Source organism: Podarcis gaigeae (assembly GCF_964106915.1).
Source record: "Podarcis gaigeae genome assembly, chromosome: 14".
Taxonomy (NCBI): Eukaryota; Metazoa; Chordata; class Lepidosauria; order Squamata; family Lacertidae; genus Podarcis; species Podarcis gaigeae.
In genome coordinates, this window is record NC_139690.1 from 5,350,256 (window position 1) to 5,373,249 (window position 22,994).

The 22,994-nt window shown below is 45.0% G+C and overlaps 2 protein-coding genes across 9 annotated transcripts in view; both read right to left on the reverse strand.

Moving 5' to 3' along the window:
• The window catches only part of DAPK2 (death associated protein kinase 2), a 61,983-nt gene extending 52,359 nt beyond the window's left edge, over nucleotides 1–9,624 (reverse strand). The window contains exons 1-2 of one of the 6 annotated variants that reach the window (XM_083712749.1): nucleotides 9,303–9,444; nucleotides 7,792–7,879 (exon numbers count right to left, since the gene is read on the reverse strand). The gene's annotated coding sequence lies outside the window, so the exon portion shown is untranslated. Of the gene's footprint in view, nucleotides 1–7,787; nucleotides 7,880–9,302 lie in introns of all 6 variants that reach the window. The other 5 variants (XM_083712751.1, XM_083712752.1, XM_083712753.1 and 2 more) reach the window with 5 other exon arrangements.
• A 7,582-nt stretch (nucleotides 9,625–17,206) lies between these two features.
• Nucleotides 17,207–22,994, reverse strand: part of TBC1D2B (TBC1 domain family member 2B) — a 36,980-nt gene continuing 31,192 nt past the window's right edge. The window contains exons 13-14 of one of the 3 annotated variants that reach the window (XR_014557923.1): nucleotides 18,681–21,328; nucleotides 17,207–18,542 (exon numbers count right to left, since the gene is read on the reverse strand). Coding sequence is in view for 1 of the 3 variants with exons in the window: in XM_083712559.1 (XP_083568685.1) it covers nucleotides 21,133–21,328 (196 nt within the window). In the remaining 2 variants the exon portion in view is untranslated. Of the gene's footprint in view, nucleotides 21,329–22,994 lie in introns of all 3 variants that reach the window. The other 2 variants (XR_014557924.1, XM_083712559.1) reach the window with 2 other exon arrangements.

Sequence of the window (22,994 nt, forward strand, 5' to 3'; positions counted from 1 at the left end):
TTTGTTCTAATTTACTGAAAGGCTGAAATAGTCTCTCATGTGTTGTTTTACTGTAGTTTTTAATAATAATAATAATAATAATAATAATAATAATAATAATAATAATAAAAAATTTATTATTTATACCCCGCTCATCTGGCTGGGCTTCCCCAGCCACTCTGGGCGGCTTCCCAAAAAATATTAAAATACTATAATCAAACATTAAAAGCTTCCCTAAACAGGGCTGCCTTCAGATGTCTTCTAAAAGTCTGGTAGTTGTTGTTCTCTGTGACATCTGGTGGGAGGGCGTTCCACAGGGCAGGCGCCACTACCGAGAAGGCCCTCTTGCCTGGTTCCCTGTAACTTGGCTTCTCGCAGTGAGGGAACCGCCAGAAGAGGGAACCGCCAGAAGGGGGTTGGAGAATGCCTAATATATCCTCTCTTATGATAAAGTATCCTGGCCAATCCTTAGAGACCCTTCTAAGTAATTTCCTTGAGGAGACCAATTATTTGATGACCAAAATATCTGTATCTTCTCTTGTTTCCTGGACCTGCTTTGATCATTAATTTTTAGCTTGTTTCTTTTTTAAAAATTGGTTTTATTGAGGTTGTTATTTTGTATTTTATACTTTGTATTTTGCCTCATTGGCCAGCTGGCTGTAATCAACACAGGACTGATAATAAAAGTGAGCAAAAAAAGCCTATCAAGGAAAAAATTACATTTTGCCTAACAAGGAGACTCTGCTGTGGCTTAGTTTCATCTTGAGAACTCTCACTGCACTGTTGTATTTATAAAACCATTTTAACACCACCATATCATAAAATATAAAGATGGTATAATATGTCAAAACATAAAACACAATTTTAAATATAAAGATACAGATAATCACTAAGATGACTGGCCAGTCAAAAATAAAAATTAAACAGGTGCAAAAGTCCTGTCCACATAAGAAGGTCTTCAAGAGACACTTGGAAGGCCAAAGGGAGGCTTGTGTCTGTGACAAGTCTCTGCTGGAGGACAGTTCCACACAGCATAGGACTGGCAACACTAAGCCCCCAACTTCTAGCTGAATTCGGGCAGACATCTGAGGCATGGGAAACAACAAAGCTCCTCTGGATGATCTCAGATGATCAGGCTTGGATATAAGGGTGGTCCTTAGGGCATCCTGGACCAAAGTTGTTCAGGGCTCTGTATATCAGCACAAGAGCCTTGAACCAGGCACTGACTACTGCCAGGTGGAGCTTCTGGATCAGGTCCAGGGATGGTCCTACACAGACCACATTGCAGTCATCCAGTCTCAAGGTTACCACTGCATGAACTACATTGGCTAAGCCATCCTGATCCAGATATGGCTATAGCTAGCATTCTTGGAAACATGTATCAAGGTCGATTCCACTGAAGTTCACATAACACCACTTTATGGCAGAGTGTCCTTTATTGCCAAAGCATTTTCAAGTGGCCCTAGTTTTCAAGCATTCCACTCCCAGATTCCTGTATGCAGGCTACGCATCTGCTTTTGCAGCCACACCTCTTTCTAAAGAACATTTGCTGTGCTCAGCATCAATCTCACAACAGGTACGCTTGGGCCAGGGCCAAGTATGCTTGGGTCAGTCAACTTGGGTCAGGGCCATCAACTGCTGCCCCCTATTAAATGCCTCAGAATGTTATCTTACACAAGTTCCCAGCCCTCAAGATTACATATCAAAACCTGGAAATTTGATTTGCCTGTCTACTATTTTTTTTAAGTTTATATCCCAGTTCTGCAGCGTTAAAACTACAGATCTGAAACAGTTACTGATGGCAGTGCCAAAATTGTGGAATACCCTTGCTGAGGAGATTCATAATTTTAAATGGCAGCAAAACAAAATATTAAACTCCTGTATGAATCAAAATGTTTTCCCACAACAAACACTCTGTGAGGTGAGTGGGGCTGAGAGACTTCAGAGAAGCGTGACTGGCCCAAGGTCACCCAGCAGATGCAGGTGGAGGAGAGGAGACGCAAACCCGGTTCACCAGATTACGAATCTACCGCTCTTAACCACTACACCACACTGGATCTGGACAGGCCAGCTACCACCAAAAGCCCTTCCACTGTGCACAGAGCTGTAGTGCAGGGGGAATGCAGAGCAAGGATGCTCTGGTGAAAAACGAGGCTTTTGAGCATTGATTGTAGCAGATCAGCATAAGGGAGACCAGAGAATCTAGTGGGGCTGCATTTTAGATTCTCCAGGGGCAGAGGGCACCGTTATGGAGAACTCATACGTTTCAAAACTTACCACAAATACTTGCCACCCATAATGGAGAGAAAAAGAAAAAGGTAAACTCTGGGTCAAGCAAGGCTGGGTTGGACATGACGCTTACCCAAAGATATGCATCACATCAAAGACTGGGAATTCCTCAGACAGACAATTTACTTAATGTGCCGTGTCAAGGATTCTTGTGGCTTTGGTGTGGAATGTGAGGTCACCAAGGGGCAGCCTTTGTCAACATGATGCCCTGCAGATGTTTTGGACTTACGGCTTCCAATCACTTGGTCCAACAAAAACATCTGGAGGGCACCAGGTTAGGGGCATATTCTCTGAGGTTACTCTTCAGAGTCAAGGTCAGGCAGGCAGGAAGCTTTTGTTCAGTTGCTCAGGGAAGCCATCTTTGTTAAGGGCAACCTAGTCCTCCTCTCCTTTGACTCTTCTCTGCAACTAATTCTCAGCCAGGGGGACCAACTATTTGCTGGGGTTGCCACTATAAGCGATACCCAGGCCTTCAGAGGCCACAGGCTCTGGTGGGGATTAAAAGCATGTGTTCCTGGGATAGAGGGAGAGGGACAGCCCAAACAAAAGAAAGCTCAGGAATGTCTCCCACGCTCTCAGAGTGGGCCTCCCTAAATCATTCCAGTCTCCTCAGCTGCAGCCAACTTGCCATTGTACCATGGAAGCTTTTGGACATGGTACAATGGCAAAGTGAAGTGGCATAAGCCATCTTTCTCTCTGCCAGGAATCCACCAGGAACTAATGCTGTGCGAGGAGAGCTAAGGACCCCCACTGGAGAATTTTCAGCAACCCCAGCAAACTATGGTTTCCAGGATTCTCTAAGGGAAACCATGACAGTTAAACTGGTACAAAAATGATGTGAGTTTGTGGTGTAGTCCTCATGGCAATTAATTATGATACTAGGCAATTAAGCTTAGAATAATGTCGGGAAATAGCTAATTGGTCTCTCCCTGTAGCACAGATTACCCCACTGTTGTAAAAATGACATATTTCCAGACACCTGAAATTATGCTTGACCTCCTTCTCCTTGTTCATAAACTGCGGCATTGAAAATAGTTTAAATAATAAATGCCTTTTCAAAAAAGGGCACAGGGGGCCGTGAGCTGTAGTGTCCTTTTCAAGGTGTCCTACAGCTGGAGGGCAGCGTGAGAAGGACACAACAGGGCAAGGCGCAAAGGGAAGACGAGGATGAGAAAATGGTGATTAACGGAGTGAAGGAAATTTCTACCTTTCCCTTGTCATGATCAGATGATTACTGGTGGGGGTTTAGATTCTTTGGAACTGAGAACCTCTCCAGGGGTGGGGGACCAGTTAAGATGGTCTGCCCCAGAAGTTTCCTATTGCCTTGGCAGGTGATTCTGTCAAAGCCCTGGTGGATCTCTGGAATGGTGGTTGACATGATCACTCCTCAGCATCCCCTCTCATGAAGTGAAGATGAGAGAAGTTGTCTGGAGTTTTGGGGTTTGGTGTCACCAGGAAGCTGTCTCAGGAATGGATTGGATGAGGTTGAACAAATTGAAAGTTAGTTCAGACAAGACAGAGGTACTTTTGGTCATTTGGAAAGGAGAACAATGACTAAGAATTCAGTCTGTGCTGGGTGGGGTAACTCTCCCTGTGAAGGCACAGGTTTGCAGTTTGGGGCATGCTACCGGACTCCACCCTAAACAGGGGTGTCCAGGTCTCTGCAGTGGCCAGGAGTACATTTGCACAGTCAAAGCTAGAGTATGTCTGCACTGGGAAAGTGAGTGGCTCCCTCCTTTCTATCCTTGCACTGGCAGGTGAAGTCTTTCTTGTTCTAACAGGCTTTTGGGAACTGACTGCTCTTAATGAAAGGGCAGGTGCTGTGCTCTTTTTATTGTAATTATTTGTATGTTTTAAACAGGACTTTAAATATACGTGTGTAGTTTTCATTCTATCAATGTTTTTTAATTACTGCTTTTTCTATTATTGTTTAGCGGTTCTTTTCTATAAACTGCCTTGAGTCCCGTCAGGGAAAAAGGCGGGGTATAAATAAATGTATAACAATAGTAATAATGAGATGGCAAGGGGAAGAAATGGGTAACAGAGAAAGACAGACATAAAAGATAGGGGGGAAGAGAGGGCAGTTGGTTGGAGAGAAAGATGGGCAGAAAGAACTCAGCAGGCTTCAGCATCCCTAGCTGTGCAGAGAATCTTGCTCCTTCACAGCCACGAGTGACCCACTGGCCCCCCACTCCCCTTATTCTGAAAGTCAGGTTCAAAACACTTACAATGGATTTCTCTGTTTGCCGAAAAGTATTGTTTGATCCACCCACACTCCTCTTGAACAATAATGAAAAAGGAGAGCAATGAAAAATGGACAATATGCAGGAGTAACAGTTGCTCAGCAGATTGGCAAAATGACAGTGTAATTAACTTACATCATGCCTACTTGAACCAGTCTCTAACATAGCATTATTCTTTAACTTCATTCATTTTGATTTGCTGCACACTTATCATTCTACTGTGACCAAGCTGGTAATTTTATTGATGTCAACTAAATCACACACAGAGAGATATACTGTATATATAACGATGGTTGATGATGATGTTTGTGCTGCGAGTCCGAATAATCCCATGTTTCTGAATGTCTGAAAATTCATAGTCTGTTACGTCAACAAACACAAAAATGCAGGTCCCTGCCCACAAGAAGCTTACAATCCAGACACCACTGAATGGTACAGCAAACTGTCACAAAATGAATGACAGCAATAAATAAATTCCTTCCTTTTCATCATAAGACAGCAGGTCTTATTAAATATAATTACCGATGTTCATAAACCATCAGTAAGCCAACCAGACCTAAGCAGTATTTTCTCATTACCTCACTAACACTAACACACACACACACACACAAATGGATATAACAAGCTCAGTCTGGTGCCTTTCAGCCATTTTGAACCACAACTCCCATCAGGGGTGATATTAGTAGTTATAGTAGTTATTTTAATTTCTTGCTCATCCTTCACTCCCATTACATTAATTAAAGCATATTGATAAAAGCAGTTAAAAACAACGTACAGTAATACTTAGAGGGCTCCAGGCTGGGGCAGAATGGTTTATTTCTTTACTGTCCTACTGTTTACTTAAAAAGAGAAGCAGCACCATTCTGTGACTGCACTCCTCCTTGGAAATTCGCAATCAGTGGGTCTCCTAGGCTCATGTTACAAGGACTCCAAACGCAAGGAATGATCTTCAGTCAGTAACAAGAGCCAGAGCAACTGTGGCTTAGTGGCGGAGCACCTGCTCTGCGTGCAGAAGACCCCCTTTTCCCATCTCTGACATCTCCAGGTAGGGCTGGGTATGCCGCCGGCATGAAACCTCATGACAGCTGCTGCCAGTCAGTGTAGACAATGCTGAACGAGATGAACCAACAGTCCAACTCAGTATGAGGCAGCTGAGTTCCTATGGAGCCCACTCAAGCTTTGGCCCGAGAGATAGGAAAAGATTCCCTTCAAACATTAAGGTAAAGAATCTCTAATAACACCCCCATCCCCGTTTACTTTGAAACACCACCAAAAGAAAGAGCAGGTCTCTTTGCTGTGCATCCCGTTATTGGGTAATCTTTTTTGCAAGCTAAGAATAAATTGATCTGCTTTATGCTGGCTCAAACCTTTAGCCCACCTAGCCCAGGCCCAGCTGCTGTGACGGTTCTTTCTGAGCTCTGGGGTGCCAGGATTGAGCCTGGCATACCAGCACTCCAAGCCTGTGCTCTGCTAGTAGGGAACTCCAGGAAGGAATCACAGTTGCTGGTGCCGCCAATCAACTGGAAAGTGCTCCTAAAATGGAATTCGTCTAGAATCAGGGTTAATAAGATTCAGTTTTCAGAAGTCAATTTATCTCTGGTGTACATTTTATAAGCATGTACATGAAATCAGGATTCCTGTTCTTATTGTTGCTCCTTTTCCCCACAAGGGACAAAGAAAATGTAATCAGAACTTTGTGTAAACAAGGGTGCTCTTTACACTGACAAGGGCAAGAGTATTTCCTGCTTCCTGTTCCAGCATTCTTCAACCCGGTGTCCTCCAGATGTTCTGGACTACAGCTCCCATCAGACCCAGTCAGCACAGCTGTAGATGCCAGGGCTGACAGAAGCAAAGGTTGAGCTTTTGGGGGGAAAGTTGTTTTGGGGGGAGGGGGCTGGACGGGCTTGGGCAAAGTTGTTGAGCTTTGCTGGCACAGTTGTGCTTCTGTTAGGGTTGCCATATGTCTCGATTTTCCTGGATATTTTTGTGATTTCCGCCTGGACACCGCGGCTGAGCACGGAATTCTGAATATGTCTGGGAAATTCCATACGTATGGCAACCCTAACAGATGTACAACTGTGTCAGCTGAGACTGATGGGAGTGGAAGTCCCAAACATCTGGAGAGCAGCAGCTTGGTGAAGCCTGCCCTATTCCAACCCACAGACTTCCAAGAAGATGGCAACAGGAACAGATGGGTGGATCCCAGGCCCACCTCAGGATAAGATCCAGTTCACATAACTGTGGTGTCTGCTAGCTTAAGTTAGCCAGATTGATTTATATGTTGTCAGGGGTGGAGTGGGGGGTCGGTCATTGTCTTGGCAACCATTCCCTTGGCCCTCTGATCTCTCAGTCTGCCTGCAAAAATAAGACACCCATCCACATGACACTGACAAAAAAAAGCACCACTCATACTTTGCAAAGAAGGAAAGTTTATGGTCTCTCTCTTTTTTAAAAAAATAATTTTTATTAACTGGCCAATCACATCAAATTAAATCACATCACATAAATTCCAAATTAGAAAGCCAAATTTTGAATTTTGTTGGGGGGACCCATACTTCAAGATCCAAAGGGGGATTCTAATCAGTTTATGGTCTCTCTCACCCCTTTCTACTTTTTCTCCCCTCCATCTCCCCATTTCTCTTACCCCACCTCAAACCCCACATTGCCTACAACAAAAATGTCCTAAGTTGACTGTAATTGGCCTGTAACAGGAGACCAACTCCTGGGGGCTGAGTTGTTTTGCCCTCCAATATATTTTGGGATGGAGCCAGGGCCCCCCAGTGTTGAGGGGGTGGAGAAGGCTGAGCACAGGGCCCAGCATAGTGTGGTTCCAGTGGCTGCTCCTTCTCTTCTTCCTGCTGCTGAGGAGGAGAAGGAGGCTTTGAAGCCGGGCAGCCACCACATTTGGCTCTGCCCCAGGGCTTCTTCTGACAGTCCTGACGTTAGGTGTGTGACGTGGCCCCCCTAATCACCCTTGCAAGCTGGTGCCTCTGACCTCTACAATCTACAATTTGAAATTAGAGATGCTGAATGTACTCTTTCTACTGACGGAAAATCTTTTAATAAAATATTGTTTTTAAAAAATCAGTGGCATTTGCCATTCGTATATTATCTATTTAAAGAAGATCAGGTCATGAGTTAAGTCCCACAATTCATGGTGAAGTGGACGACTCGGCATGCAGTGCAAACAACACCAGCTCCTCATGCAAGAAACTATGCCTCATGTGTACATCAAGGCTACAATCCCAAGCACATGTGCCTGAGGGAAAGCACAACTTAATTTTGAGTCAACCTATACGGGACTGTAGTGCAGATTTCTTTCCACTAATCTGCTAATCTCCAGTGCATTTTCAGGCAGCCTGGTGCATCTGAGAGTAGGGTTGCCAAAAAACTGAATTTTAACAAGTCTATTACATTTCTGCCTCATATTTGCTTATCAACAACAAGGGAACGGAGCATTCTCGCTAACAAACCTCTGTTAAAGCCAGTGCCCTAAAACTCAAGCATCCAATATCTAGATATAAATACCCAGTTGATCACTAACTGAAGATGCAGTAATTATCAAGGTCCCTGAGAGAACAAAAATTCCAATACATAGAAAAATATCTGATATATACATTTACCTTGGAACCCAAAGGAGAGTTAGGCAGTGCTCCGAAATGCCTCCCTGGGCTAAGGATGGCTAGGGAGCTGGATGCACTGAAAAGGATTTGACGTGAAGAAAGAGCAGAAGGCGAAGATGCCCATTACTCTTAGTGGATGGGGGGAAGTTAGGAGGCATCTATTAAAGCACCCATATTGATAGCTAAAGTATAGCCAGAAGTGCAGGCTAAGGACCCCCCCCTTTTTAGAAAACCCTCCCCACTGAAATACACTTTACAAGTCCTTTTGCAGTCATAATTAGAGTTATGAAGGCATTAAAAGGGGCAAACACACCCACACCAAGTATTGATGAGTGAAACGGAAATCCACATTAGAGATCAGCTAATTAACTAGTGGACATGGGATCACCGTTAGAAAACGGGAATTGCAAGAGCACAATCAATGCCATAGCTGGATCAGATCAAACAAGGCCCGCCAAGTTCATCCTTTTTCCTCCCTCAATGGCCACAACCAGATGCCCCGGGATGCCCCCCTGTAGGTCTCCATTGCTCCTCCTCAACAACTGATACGAAGGTGTGCTGCCTCTGATACGGGATGCTCCACACAATATCCATGTGTAACCTTCTCCACCTCCAGGACATGGCCAGATCCTTTTTTAAAGCTGCCCAACTCTACCAGTGGCGTAGCGTGGGTTGTCAGCACCCGGGGCAAGGCAAGTAATTTGCACCCTCTAACCCGTGGATTTGCGCCCCGTAACCCGTGGATTTGCGCCCCCTAACCCGTGGATTTGCGCCCCCTAACCCGTGGATTTGCGCCCCCTAACCCTAACCCCCAGATGTTGCGCCCGTGCGGCCGGCCCCCCCTGCACACCCCACGCTACGCCACTGAATTCTACAGCTCTGGCGGCAGCAATTTCCATAGTTCAACTGGACCCCGCATGAAGGAGGTTTGCCGCTTTTCTGCCCTCCATCTCCCACCCTTTGGAGAGGGCGAAGAAAAGCTTCTCTCCAGCCATTTTCTCCGCACCGGGCATCGCTCTCGTCCCGTCGCGTGGAGAAGAGGCTGGGAGCGCGGCGCCCGGAGGGGCTGGCGAGGAAGGGAAGCCGCCTGGGCTCGAGGGGGCTGATCCTGCCTGGGGCGGAGGAGCAGGGCAAGCGGGCGCGCGGCTGGAGGAAAGGGGCTACTCACCGGGGGAAGCGGCGACAGGGCGCGCAGCTGAACGGACGATCGGGCAGGCAGGCAAGGGCGCACGGCGAGGCTGCCTCCGGGACAGGAGATCGTGCGCCGGGCAGGCGGGGAGGAGGCGGATCCGCCGTTCCCGGCTGCTGGTCCTGTGCTGCTGCCCAGTCCGGGGCGCCTCCTGCCGGCTTTTGGCGGAACAATCCCGGGCGGCCGCTGCCAGCTTCGCGCTCCCACCGCTCTCCTCGGCAGACGGCAGGCTGCAAGTCTCCGCCCGCTGACCTGGAACCAAGAGGCCCGGTGGACAGCGCAATGGGTGGCGATCCCGAGGATGCCCTAGAAATAATATAGAAGTGCGTTTTCCTTCTGGGCATCCTGCAGGAGCCTAAGCTAAGAAACCAGGGAGAGGCTCATCTTTGGAAAGGGTGAAGAAAGTGATCAGGGGCGGGTGGGTGGGAGGCTGCGACTCCCCTATGAAGAGAATTTGCAGCGTCTGGGGTTTTTTAGTTTACAGAAAAGGCGAGTAAGAGGCGACGCGATATAAGTTTGTAAAATTACACATGCCATGTGGAAAGTGGATAGAGAAAAGTCCGTGTCTCTCCTAACACTGGGACTCCTGGGCACCCAATGAAGCTGAAGGTTGAAAGATTCAGGACAGAGAAAAGAAAGTCCGTCACACAGCACTTAGTTTTACTCTGGGCCTTCCTCCCCAAGGATGAGACAGATTCATGGAGGGGCATAGCTGTCAAGCGTCCCTTATTTGAAGGGACAGTCCCTTATTCCAGCGCCATGTCCCGCTGCTGTCCCTTATTGATGGATGTCCCTTAAATGTCCCTTAAATTTCAAAGGAAGCAGCTCCTCTCCCTCCCTCCCTGCCAGCCAGGGAGGAGGGAGGCTCCAACTGTGTTGCTTGACTGTGTTGCTCACCCAATAAGAAGTCTAAGAACGACTGGGGGGTGGAGCTTGCATGCCTTGTGCTGATCAATTCGGCTGCGTTGCCTGGGGATTCGCCTTTGCTCAGCGCTTCCCAGTGGAGAGGTGACGTGGTTTTCCTTGAGGCTTCGTTTGGCTGTTGGCTGGGCTTTCTGCCTCTGGCTCAGAGGGGCTCAGAAGTTGAACATACCTGTGCTGAGTGCTCGGATCAGAATTGGATGGATATGTCATCGACGGCCCACTCACCCTTGCCGGCGAAAAGGTCTGTCTGGAGTGGGGGCACATGGTGGGGGAAAAGGAAAGGAGATCTCGTGGGAGGGGGGGCTTTTGAATTTGTTTTGGAGGCTCCTTCAATTGACTTATGAGGGAAAAGAAAGGATCTGGTTGACTAAAATGGTGGGTGACTGGCGATCTCGTGGTGAGGGGGGGAGGCTGTGTGTGTGTGGCTAGTTAATGCAAGCTGAGGATTTTTTTGGATGCTGGACGTCATTTTGTTGCATGTGCTGCTGCAAACTTTGCAGTGTAAAGCCAGGCCGGGGAGCCATCTTAAGTTGAGGCTGCATAGGCCTTGTGGTGCATGTGATTCAGATTCTATTCAGCTGAACCTCTGGTTACAAAGTTGGTTGGACAGTGTTCTCGAAGCTACCAGCATGAGTTTGACCAGACTGCAGGAGGACAGGAAGACTGGAGTGCCTGGAACAGGTGAGGCCGCAGGTCCCTTATTCTGGCTGCTGGTCCCTTATTTTCAAATCTGTAAGTTGACAGCTATGTGGAGGGGGCGGCTACTGGCCTTGATGGCCCTGCCCGGCCTCCACCGCTGGAGGCAGCAGTGCTTTTGAATAGCAGTTGCTGGAAACCAGAGGTAGGGCGAGAGCTCTTGTGGTTCCCACAGACTGCGAGAAGAGGATGCCGAACTGGATGGGCCTTCTTTGGCCTGATCCAGAAGGTTCTTCGTATGCTCTTATGTTCATCAATTTGTCTAATTCGTTTAGGAAGCCACCTAAGCTAAGGGTCACCCATTTTAAAGGATGTCCTCACAAATTCCACCTAAGTACAGAATCTCTCTCTATCCACCGTCCCCCAGGCCTTTGGTTGCTATTTTTTCCAAATTATCTGCCTCCCATAAAAACTGCTCCAGTGCCCGGAAATGACTGGCAGAATCCGAGACCTGGGAGAAGAGGTGGTGGAAGAAGACTGGAAGAAATTTAAAGACTATTTGCGGAAACACTGTAAAATTAATGAATGTTAAAATGATGTTGGATTGAAAATAAGTGGCATTAGCAACAAAGTTATTAAGAATATGCAAAAATGAATCGATAATGGATGGAAATATAGAGTTATAATATGTTAAGATATAGAGTTAAGATAAATGAATGAGGGTAAGGATTTGCTGATTTGATTATGTAAATGGGATACAAAAAGGGGAGGTGAGAGGAGGTCAACGAAATAAGCAAATGAGTTTAAAGTTATAAAAAATGGATTTGTTTTTAATTTTTTCTTATTTTCTTTTTGTCTTTTGTATGTTGTATGTTGTATTTTTATTTTTTATTTTTTCATGTATTTTTGTACTTATGTTTTTGTAAAACTTTAATAAATATTTCTTTTTAAAAAAAACTGCTCCAGTGCCCAATCATCTTGATCAGACTGTTTTCAACATAATAAAAGTTGCTTCTTGCTTCAGAGCAATGCTTATTTACCTGTGTGCAAATTTAAGCTATTAGCGGTGCAATTCTAGACACGTCTTCTCAGAAGTCAGACCCATTAGTTTAGACTTCTTTCACATTTACATTATAAATTTGCATTTATTTTTACTGTTGTTGTTGGCATGTCCCAGCCACCTTTGCTGTGCTGGCTCCGAAGTGTGCCTCTCACCTACCCAGTGATAATAAAACCTGCATTGCTCATAAGGAGGAAGCCTCTTCATGAACTCTGAGTTGAGTCCACCTGGCAGATTCTCCTAATTCAAAAGGAAGAATCACAATATGACCATCATTTGTTACCAGCGGCGCAATGTAGTCTGCCATTGTGCTGGTGTGTGGGCACCTGGTGGGGCACGGAGGGTGAACGGAGCCCGCCGCGTGAGCCCAGCTCTTGCTGCTGATGCAGCCGGAGGGGACACCCCCCCCCCCCGAACCAAGCAGGGCCATGTTGTGCCACCCACACAGGTGGGAGCCCAGCGGGCAATGCAGCCCTTGGCAGGCAAATCTCAACCCCCCCCCACGCCCGTGGAAGGAAGTACCAAGTCTGGGGCCTTGCCTGCCTCCCTCCTTTCACGCTTGCTTACTGCCCAGGGAGCGTGTCCAACGAGGAGCAAGCAGTGAGGCCAGGCTGGGCTCTGGGGCCAAAGACCCCTGGCAGCAGGCTGGGAAGGACATGGGGATGGGGCCCGTTAGGATACACCTGGGTGGGGCTGGGATCCCTGTGGAAGCCACACCTACATGGGGGCACCTGGTTTGCGCCTGGTCAAAACTGTGCACCCGGAGTCATGGCTCCACCGCATGCTATGTCCCTGTTTGTCACAGTAGGAAAGTCTCAAAAAGCTTGTGGTCACCTGGAAAAGGAATTCACCTTACAGAAGCCAGAAAAAATAGGGTCTCCCCACAGCACTCTAGCACAGCCATCCTACCATAAAAGTAAGATATGGCAGCTCTGGGCACCACAAATAGTGGCAGAGTGTATAAAACCATGATATTCTCCCGGCAGCCCCCAGTGAAATGAGTGGGCCTCTGTCTGTCCTATTGCAATTGGGCAGGGGGTGGCTGAGGGTTTGTGGCTTGGATGATGCCACACAGCAGGTGAAAGGCTCAGGTGATGCCTCAAGTGGGGTTTTCGCCACCCAACACAGCCTCACAGCAGCTGTTGTGGATAGAGCATACAGATCAGCCCCATAACCTTCTGGCATCATTAAATTTCCTCTCAGTTAAAAATGTCAATGTTCACTGCTCTGCTAGACCAAACAGCTGAATTGTGCAGTCAATTCCATTAAGAAAAGTCATCCAGTTCCACAAAACTGTTCTCACTTTAAAGGATGAACAGCAGCACACACACACACCCCCGCACCAGTTATGGGATAGCAATTATACTGAGGTTTTCCAGTGCAGCAAAACTTTATTTCATATTGATAACACAAAGGAAGTGTGTGACTGCCCTCAAGTATTTTTCCCACAGAATAAGCAGAAAGGTTAATCAAGGGCAGCCAAGCCACTGAAGTAAAATTTCAGCAAGGGAAGATGACTTACAAAATCACATTTTAATTTTCCAACGTAACAGGCACAATTAGTGTGCATCTGTACGTAACAGCAAAAGCACACATCTTTGGCATATGCTGCGAAGAGATCCTGAATTTTGGAAACTGGCTGAGACACCTTGATGCCCTCTTAATTACTTCATCCCATTTCACTGTCTGCTTCACTCATCTAAGGAGTGAGCTGGCTGCATGGACAGAGCCAGGGGGGCCCAGGAGGGGCACCTGCCCCCCAAAAAACTTAGTAATAAAAAATACATAACTAACTGAGGTTCTGCCCCCCCCCAAAAAAAATCCGGGCTATGCCTTTAGTTGGCTGGCTGATTAACGTTAACATGCATATAAAAGTCAGGAACAATGTATAGGATAGCAAATCATGTAACCAATCAGACATATGAAAAATAATACATTTTTACCTAAGTTTCTTTTATATAATAGGAACATAAGAAGCTGCCTTATACTGAGTGAAACCATTAGTCCATCTAGCTCTGTACTGTCTACACTGACTGGCAGCAGCTCTTCAGGATTTCAGGCAGAAGTCTCTCCCAACCCTACCTAGAGATGCTGCGGATTGAACCTGGGGCCTTCTGCTGGCAAGGCTGGCCCTTCCCATAATCACTTCTTTCTTTCTTTCTTTCTTTCTTTCTTTCTTTCTTTCTTTCTTTCTTTCTTTCTTTCTTTCTCTCTCTCTCTCTCTCTCTCTCTCTCTCTCTCTTGTTTGTTATAAATTGCTTCTAAACTGGTCTACAATAAGATAAAATACAAAAGATTACCAACTCAATAAACTGAAAGCGCTAAAATAATTTCTACAGCTGCCCGATTAATATTCCAGGGGAACCTTCTTAAAGAAAAATGTATTTAATAGCTACCTACAAGACTTACACAATTATATTCTTATTATAAGGCAGGGAGTAAAGGTCTAATCATTAAAGTACACAATGATCAGCCATAAGGGTCTCTTCTTCTGTGGCTTATGAGTAACCATGGATTTCATATTAATGTTCCTATCCTGAAATGTATTTTCTCCCAAGAAAGTATTTTCACTTTGATAGGGTTAATTTTCAAATAAGCTTGATTAGGATCACATCCTTATATTAATCTTCAGACACCCACCCACCCAGAGATAGATAGAGAGAGAGAGAGAGAGAGAGAGAGAGAGAGAGAGAGAGGAGAGAAAGAGAATTACAGTTATAATTTATAAGTGAAAACTGCCTTTTTTAAGCAAACCACACAGGGCAAGCAACAAGGAAGGTGGGGAGGACAGAGTAGCTGCTCCTTTGGGAGGCCCTTAACCCTTCCTGTCACCAATTGGGTGAGATTAAGAGACAAAACAATACATCCTGATGGCAGAGATAAATCAAGTGCGTTCTATATCTTTTGATCTTGCTTTGCAAAACAGCTTCTCAATCTGTGTACATCTTTGTGTAGGAAGCATGTTTAGCATGGGAAACTGTTGGATAGTGTCACACCCAGCCATTAAAATGCCAGAGGGTTTTTTAAATACTCACTGCCCCACCTTTCTTTACTTACCTGGTTGAAGAGGAATGTTTCGCCTGGCACCTAAAATATATAATGAAGGTGCCAGGTGAACTTCTCTGGGGAGAGCCTTACATGGTTTCCAGATATCTTCTCCTCTCCACAGAAAGGGCATCATCACACAGCTCAGTGGTAAAACATCTGCTCTGCCTGGGGAAGCCCCCACCTTCAATCACCAGCATCTCCAGGTAGGGCAGGAAAAAGGCTCCCATCAGAGACCCATTGCCAGACAGTGAAGACCATTCTGATCCACCATTGTTGGACTCAGGATAACTAAGCTGCTTCTGTCCATGCGTTTCCCATAGGTTGCCCATCCCTATTTTAAATTCACTCAGCTTTGTCACAGTAGGGTTGTTTTGTATTTGCTGCTAAGAAACTAGTCCTCTGAAACAAGCTAGCTTCAAAAAAAGTTTTTTTTTTTAAATCCAGCCAGCTTTATTCAAGTATATTATGAGTTACATATGGTATTGTGCTCTGCTTCTATTTAACCTAAAAATTCTCATGAGGCCGCTCACAACATATAAAAATTACAACCAGATAGTAATAATAGTGAATGTCTAGGTGCTGCTAATTGTTGACAGGAAACTCTAAGTCCCTTCCTGTTCTTCCTTCTTTTTTAATATTTGTGTAGAATTTTTTCTTACAAAATATGTCCACCCTAAGACACAAAAACTTGAATACAGCCAGTTACAGCTACAAAGGCATGAGGCATAAAAGGCCAGATTCTTGCATTTCATAGTCACGGTTTGGGTGGCAAAGGGAGGGCTTGAATATCCAGGTTGGTGAGAGTGCCTTAAAAACAAAACCACATTTTTTCTTTAGAAGACTATGCATGCAGCTTGCATGTTTCAGCCTGGCAGGAGGTGATGGCAATTATTGCATAAGAATCTTGTGTTGGGAAGTCTGCCTCCCTCCCCTCCCCAAATTAACCTCCGTCTCTAGAGCTCAGCGGTGAGAGGGACTGCAGAGGAAGAATCACCAGGGACCACCTTCTTGGGATGCTCCTGACCTGAAAACCCTAGTGCAGGAAGAAGCGCTGTTGCTAAGCCACAAAGTACTTCCTTGTGCTAATGGAAGTACGGTACTTTGTTGGCTACCATTTCTTAAACTGGGCTTGAACCAGAGAGGGCTGTTCTCTGTAAAGTCGGGAACAATAGGCAGCCTATTGCTTTGCATCTTGGACAAGCTCTCATAAGCCCTCCCTTCAGGGCCTTTTTTGTGGTGGCATGAAAACTTAGCAAAACTTCCTTCAGAAGGAGTCTTGCCAGCCTTGTTCTACTAGTTTTTTAAAGAACTAAGTGAAAGGCCTGGGGAATATGTCTCGGCCTGAAACTCCAAAGTCACCAGAAGGCTGGAACGAAAATCCCAGTGTCTTAGCATCAAGAAAATGCTGGGCTGGAGACCCCACTTGGCATATCTTTTAAAATGGTCCACCAGCCCCACCAAATTAACTGGCGCTACTGAAAAACAAGGCGTGTCAATCATGATGGGAAGTAAAATGGCAACGTTACTGCCATCACTGAGATGGCAACCCTACTGCTCTAGGGTTTCCGGGGCACCCTGACCATCACCAGCATTTAGATTGGATCACTCCTTCCCGAGTCTCCTCTCAATGGCAGCAGGTAACATTCTGGCACTGGGCAGAGAAGTTTAATGTCAGGGACTGGCTGGACAAGGAAGAGTGGTGACAGCCAGTGGTCCAGGAGGCACCTGAGGGGGAAGGGGATTCTGAACCAGGTTCAGACTGGTGGGAAAGGGAGGAATCATCGGCAGAGAGTGAGTGTGAAGGGGAGAAGTTTGAGGTAGCCACAGACACTGGTAAGAGAAGGAGCAGGGGTTGCATCTCCTGCTCTGCAACAGAGTCCTGATTCCGCTCCTTCCCTCCCCCACTCTCAGCACAGGAAAGAAGGGTCGAGAAAATGCTAGAACATGGCTGTGTGAAGAATCTCAGGCTTCCTCCAAAAGGATGTATATGCTGGTCTTCCGCCCACTGTCATCACCACCGGCCACATCAACTGCTGCTCTTCAGACCAAGCTCTTCCCAGGCAGAGTAATATTTTGCTCCTATTGGTACTAAATGAGGCTTAACTACCCCCCAGAACCTTCCAGCCTGAAGGCCCTGGAAAGAGTCCCAGAACACCCACGCAGGATTTAAAATCGCTATTAGTCTCAATTTTAGCAACAAAGTCAAACTAAAGCATTACAAAATTACTGATTTTTATTGTTTTTGGCAAAGATTTCCAGTACAGAACCAGGTTACATTTCAAGGATGCAACCCATTCATTGTGCCGCATCCCTGGTTGTTTCTAATACATAATACTTCCCAAGGGATGAGTTAAGAGCTGTACAAAAGTTTAACAACACCAAAAGAGAAACCAAAAGAGAATTTCTTCATGAGGGACTGAAGCAAAGCATGATTATGAATGTGTTTGTCAAATTGACTACGTAGTGGTTTGTAATGGCTCGGACAAATGACAAGCCTAATTCCTCGTGCTAATGTGGAAGACAACTACAATGTAGCTGTAGGAAGAGGAAAGAGTTGTTCAAGTTCAATGTTTAACAAGGGACTTTCCACTAGGAACATATTCCATGTAAGCCCCACTCAAAAGAGGAAGGCTCATCCACACTTCCTATTCATTTTAGCCAAGCTTGCACGAAAGATGCTCCAGATCAGCCCTGGCCAACTCAGCGCTCTCCAGATGTTTTGGACCACAACTCTCATGAGCCCCAGCATTGTATGGGTGCGCTGGCTGGGGCTCATGCGAGTTGTAGTCCAACACACATGAAAGGCTCCAGGTTGGCAAATGCTGTTCCAGGGCACTGGGCACTGGGCACGATCAGTTTCTGCCTACTGAGTAGCACTTGACAACTATAGAGAAAATCTGCCTACTGTGCAGTACAGGGCTACGCATGTACTGCTTGATCCCAATTCTCTCTGCCTCTAGTGTAATAGAAAATTGGTCTGGGATTTGGAAACTTGCACAAACGGCTTCAGAGGTGTGGATTATACAATACTTATAAGAGAAATCATGCATAAGATACTTTGCATATATAATATGTAACACATTTTGAAATTCTTTACAAAAAAAGAAAGAGTAACAGAAAAACCTCATTGCAGTAAATGAGACCTGAAAAAGATGGCACATATTGGACGGCGGTGGGCAGGGGGGTGGGGAGGTTGTTCAAACTTTCTTTGTTGAACTCTGCTCTTAGGTTATCAAATATTCTTGCCTTGTTCTATCCTACTGTTTGAGGCTTGGAATCATCTCACAGAACTGTGGTCTATCTCACGGGTTTGATTTCTAGGCCAGAATACAAATGTCAGGCAGCAGGAGCTTGTCATCCAGTTTCCAAAGTGGGTCCACACCTCCCCCCCAGGGGACGACGACAACAACTCTTTCACATGTGAGTTCAGGTGCACTGAACATAACCGTCTTTGCAGTGGGAATAACAGCATTTGCAACAATCCTTTTTCTGTTTAACTAGTCGAACATCCTTAACAATCTGGTACTAGTAGACTCAAAGATGCTACAAAACTGAGGAGGATTTGCAGCAGCCTACAAAATAACATTGGCACAATGGGTGCTGTCTTCACTCTCCACCATCATCTATGTTTAGTTGCTTGTGAGAATTCTTCAAGCATATAAAAGTCAGGTGTCTCAACTACTATTCACTATCCAAATTAGGAGTTTCAAAGAACACAGATGGATCCCCTTTAACAAGCAAGTGCTAAGAAAACAAAAATATTCTACCCCACATTTGGTTTGAGACTCTTTCAGCCCTATCAGAAGACAGTTAAGAGAATCTGACAGCTTGGCATAAATTCAAGTGGTTCCATCTGTGGATTTCAACACTCCTTACAACAGGAATTGGAGATACAGTACCTGTAATACTACACAGAGGAATCTTAGTATTATTCAGGTACAATGTATTTAAAAACGGTAAGTGGCATTAATGTATTCCGAGGCCCATCTGTTCAGCTTGCACTGTATCTATCTCCTGTGTCCTCCCTTCCTTGCCCCACAGATGGTTCTGATCCTGCCATCAAAGGAGAGTGTTGGCCTGATAGTACCAAGCTGACATGCCACATAAAACGAAGAGTGAAATAAAATGGTACACTTTTGCACTGCTATCAGCACAGGTGAAAATTTCATGGCCAAAATATTCCCTAGCTCCAACAACCTCACAATGAAATTGTCAATTAATGATACATTTTAGAAACCATCAGAAAGAAGATGGCAACAGTCTGGAAAAAGAGGCTTTATAACATGCTCACAGATTCTTGAACTTAAGTAGAGAGGTGCTCTTTCTCTCCGCATTCCCTGCACGCCACTCCTGCAAACAATCTCTAAGCCTTTGCTGTCAAGAGCAGCTTACAAGGTGGCAGGGGAGGAAACTGTTCTTCAGAGAAAGGAATCTTGACTGGAGGCCACTTGTTGGATGAAGGTAAACATTCTCAGGGCTGAAAAGGCCATGGTAACTTTTGGAAGGGCAGCATGTAAGCAAGGAATTCTTTTTTACAGGAATAATAAAATTATTATTATTATTGCATTCATATCCGTGTCTTCTAATGAGGACAAGGTGGGGTATTACTTTTCCCTTCTCCCCACTGTAGTCTACCATTTTTTCTTGAGAATTATACTGCCTAATAAAAAGGCACATCAAGTGTGGGAAAGATGAAGGGGAGGGTCTCAGCACAGTCATATTTAATAATGAAAAAGAACACCCATCCCTCAAAGTAAAGAACCGTCTGCCTTCATTTTCTCCAGGTTCATCAACTGTATCTAAGATAACACATATTTCTGCAAAGGTCAGAATAATACAATAGAAGGAATCCACCTGCAATTTCACTGGCGTTAAGTTTCAGCAAAATGACAGGAGCCAAGCACCTAAAAATGTGCAACAGAAAGAAGTACAGAGGTGCAAAAAGAAAAAAACAAGTTTAAATATTATCAGAAATTAAACCTTTCATAAGACAAAGCAAATACACAATTCACATTGTTTGATTCTTCTAGGGTTAATCTATGCCAAACCTCTCTGTGGCAGAAAAATCAGGTGAATTTATAGCACTTTCACAGGTCATTAAGTCAAACCAACATGCTTGCTTAGTTGAGCAATCTGCCACTGATTTTTTTTAAAAAATGTTTCTCAATATAAATCTCCAAGGTCTAAGGGCTCATTGGGATTACATGGAGGGGCAAGAGCACCCTCACCTGGCCAGAACAGGTAGGTGCCGGCAAAACACAACATATCCTTCTGCCATCCTGGAGAGGGCTCCTATGCGTTTAAGGGTATTATGTAAGCGAGAAAGCACCATTTCCTTCATTCCTGTAGTACCCAGAGAAAACTTTTCCAGCAGAACTACTTCTTGCCTTCCAGTTCTTAAAGAGATAGACCAATGGTGTCCAGGGCAGCCTTATTAATAGTCCTCAAGGTGCTCACTTAGCACTATGTGAAAACAGACTTCAGCAATTCTTCTTACTAAAAACAGAGCCATTAGGACCAATGGAATGATGTCTTCAGAGGACTTTGCTTCCTGGCAAAAGCACTGAAAGGCTTTTGACTGGCCCCATACGGCCTCTTCACATTTTAATAGTTTTGAAGTACGTGCACAGGTATGCTGAAGATCTGTCAATATTTGGGCTGATTTTAAACAAACAGATGGACTGCCAATGCTAGTTGGCAAATGAAAAATGCCAGCTTAGTTCAATATACTCAAGGCTAATGAGGAGTGATTCTCCCAAATGGATTTTGGGGCAGGGGAAAGAGTGGGGAAAGCAACTGGGAAATAAGTGTAAGATGGTGGATATTAAAAAGATTAAGGACTTTGTGCTACTGCTTCCTATGTGTAGGCACTTCAAAAATGAGTCCTTCAAAGAAGGGGGAAAGCGGCAGCTCAGATGCAAGGTGCAAGAAAAAGTGCTCTTTAACACTCTGGCAAAAAAGGTAAACAAAGAGAAATTTGGGTGGGGGTGGAGATTTCTGCAACGGCATGCTAAAGACTTGGAAATCTGTCCTGCAAATTTCCAGCTGACGTTGCTTAGTTTTGCTGGATCCGTAAGGAAGAGGCCACTCCACAAAACTTTGGTCAAGCTTCCAGAAAGAGTCTTGGCCCCTGGGGGTTCCTCAACCATCTTCTTCATCATCACTAATGAGGTCCCTTTTATCTGGGTTAGTTTCCCGCTCACGCAAGAAGTCTTCCCGAATGGCTTCAAGTTCCATGAGCTCCAGGCGGACTTTCTCCAGGTGGTAGGCCCTCCGATTTCTTATCTGGCGCAATGGAAAGGGATTCAGATCCCCAAAAGCAATACTGATGAGTTTCCTGGAATAAAAAAATAAAAAAATAGAAAATGCAGATGACCAACCAAATTCCTTTAAAAAGGGTTTGTTGTGTAATCCACCAAGGTTCAGTCCCAAACAGATTTCAGCAGTTGCAAGACAATCCTAAAACTCTTCTCTCAAGGTCAAGAGCACAAAACTCATGAACAAATGATAACCAGGGATGGGGGAGCCTGGCACAGGAACGAAACAAGGTTGGAATGTGGCCATGGTTGGGAAAAGGTTGAGAAACACTGGGCTAGACTGTAGGAGGAGAGCCTCATCTTTCCCACATATTGAAACAATATGGAATAGATGAGGTCTTAAAGTTTCTGCTTCTCATGGAGCTGAAAAGGTACACAGAACCCTTTCTAAAGGGCAACAAAGTATAAACCCGCTAAAGATGTGGAAGGAGTGTGCAAAAGAGATGCTTTCCCCCCTGCTGCCTAAGTTTGTCTAGTTATATCATAGGTGGCATTAAGTAGATTGGGAGTGATCTGCAGTAGATTAGCAAGGATTTCTGACTCCCACAAAGCAGATTCTGTTGACCTCAAATGTGTATCATTCAGTGCAAGCCCACAAACCTACTTGGGTAGCTTTGCTAAACAAAACAAAAACCTCTCTCACGTTCCTAAATTTAACTGGACACACAATTTGCAGATTCAGAATTGCTCAAATGCTCCCAGCTTGTAGAAATTAGCTGCAGATCCAAGTCTAGATGCAGTTTACAAAGCGAGGAAGTCTCATGTTTCTGAGAAGCATGAAGCCATGCTTGGTCTACTCAAGCAGTTCTGCAGGTTCCAGCTGTTTCTCATCATTCTGTCTCCTTTGTTTATAATGAAACATTTCATCTGTCATGGCAGAGAGAAACTGGATGCTGTTTGCTTATTTCCCCCTCAAAATCTGCCTAGAAGTATACAGCATTTTCTAAGGTAAAAAACAAACAGAGAACTACAACTTGAAAAAAGAAACAAGGCATGTACTTTTGTAAACAAAGAAAATATTCTATCTATCTCTGCCTAGAAAAAACCTATTGCTGTTTCAGTGTAACTTCACTGTACTCAATGAACCTAAATACACATTTATCAGGAAGATGAGCTCCGGCAGCATTTCCCCATAATTCTCCCATTACTTACACATCACAAAAATCTTAAAGAACTCATACTACTTTGTGTGTAAAATGGGCACGGCTAGTGTCTGTATTATAGTAAAAGTTTTGTATTTGCGTTAGTACTGTAATGTATGATTGGGGTCCTCATAGTAGAGGCAGGAACAGCATAAACAATGACATCAAGTCTATGAAGAGTTCAGAAACCTGGCTGTAGCTAATTGAATTTAGTCGGCCAGGGGGTGCTGTATTCCAGCACCAGAGATAGTGCTTGAAAAGAACCGACTGCTTTAATTGGGAATGGGAGCTTTCCAGAGAACTTTGCTAGGTCAACAATGCAAAAGTCAGGTCAGGTTTCTAAGCCCTGGCCTTCAGGAACAAACATAGCACATTGAGCTTGACACCTACAACTTAGGAACACGGCTATCACTGGAATTTTTGAGATCTTGTTGGACTGCTTAGTGGTTAGCAACCTCAAGTACCTGGGCCTGTACAATTCAAAACAAGAAAGAACATGATGCAATGTATGTTGGCTGAAAGTCTCCTGAGAAGAGGAGAAGGC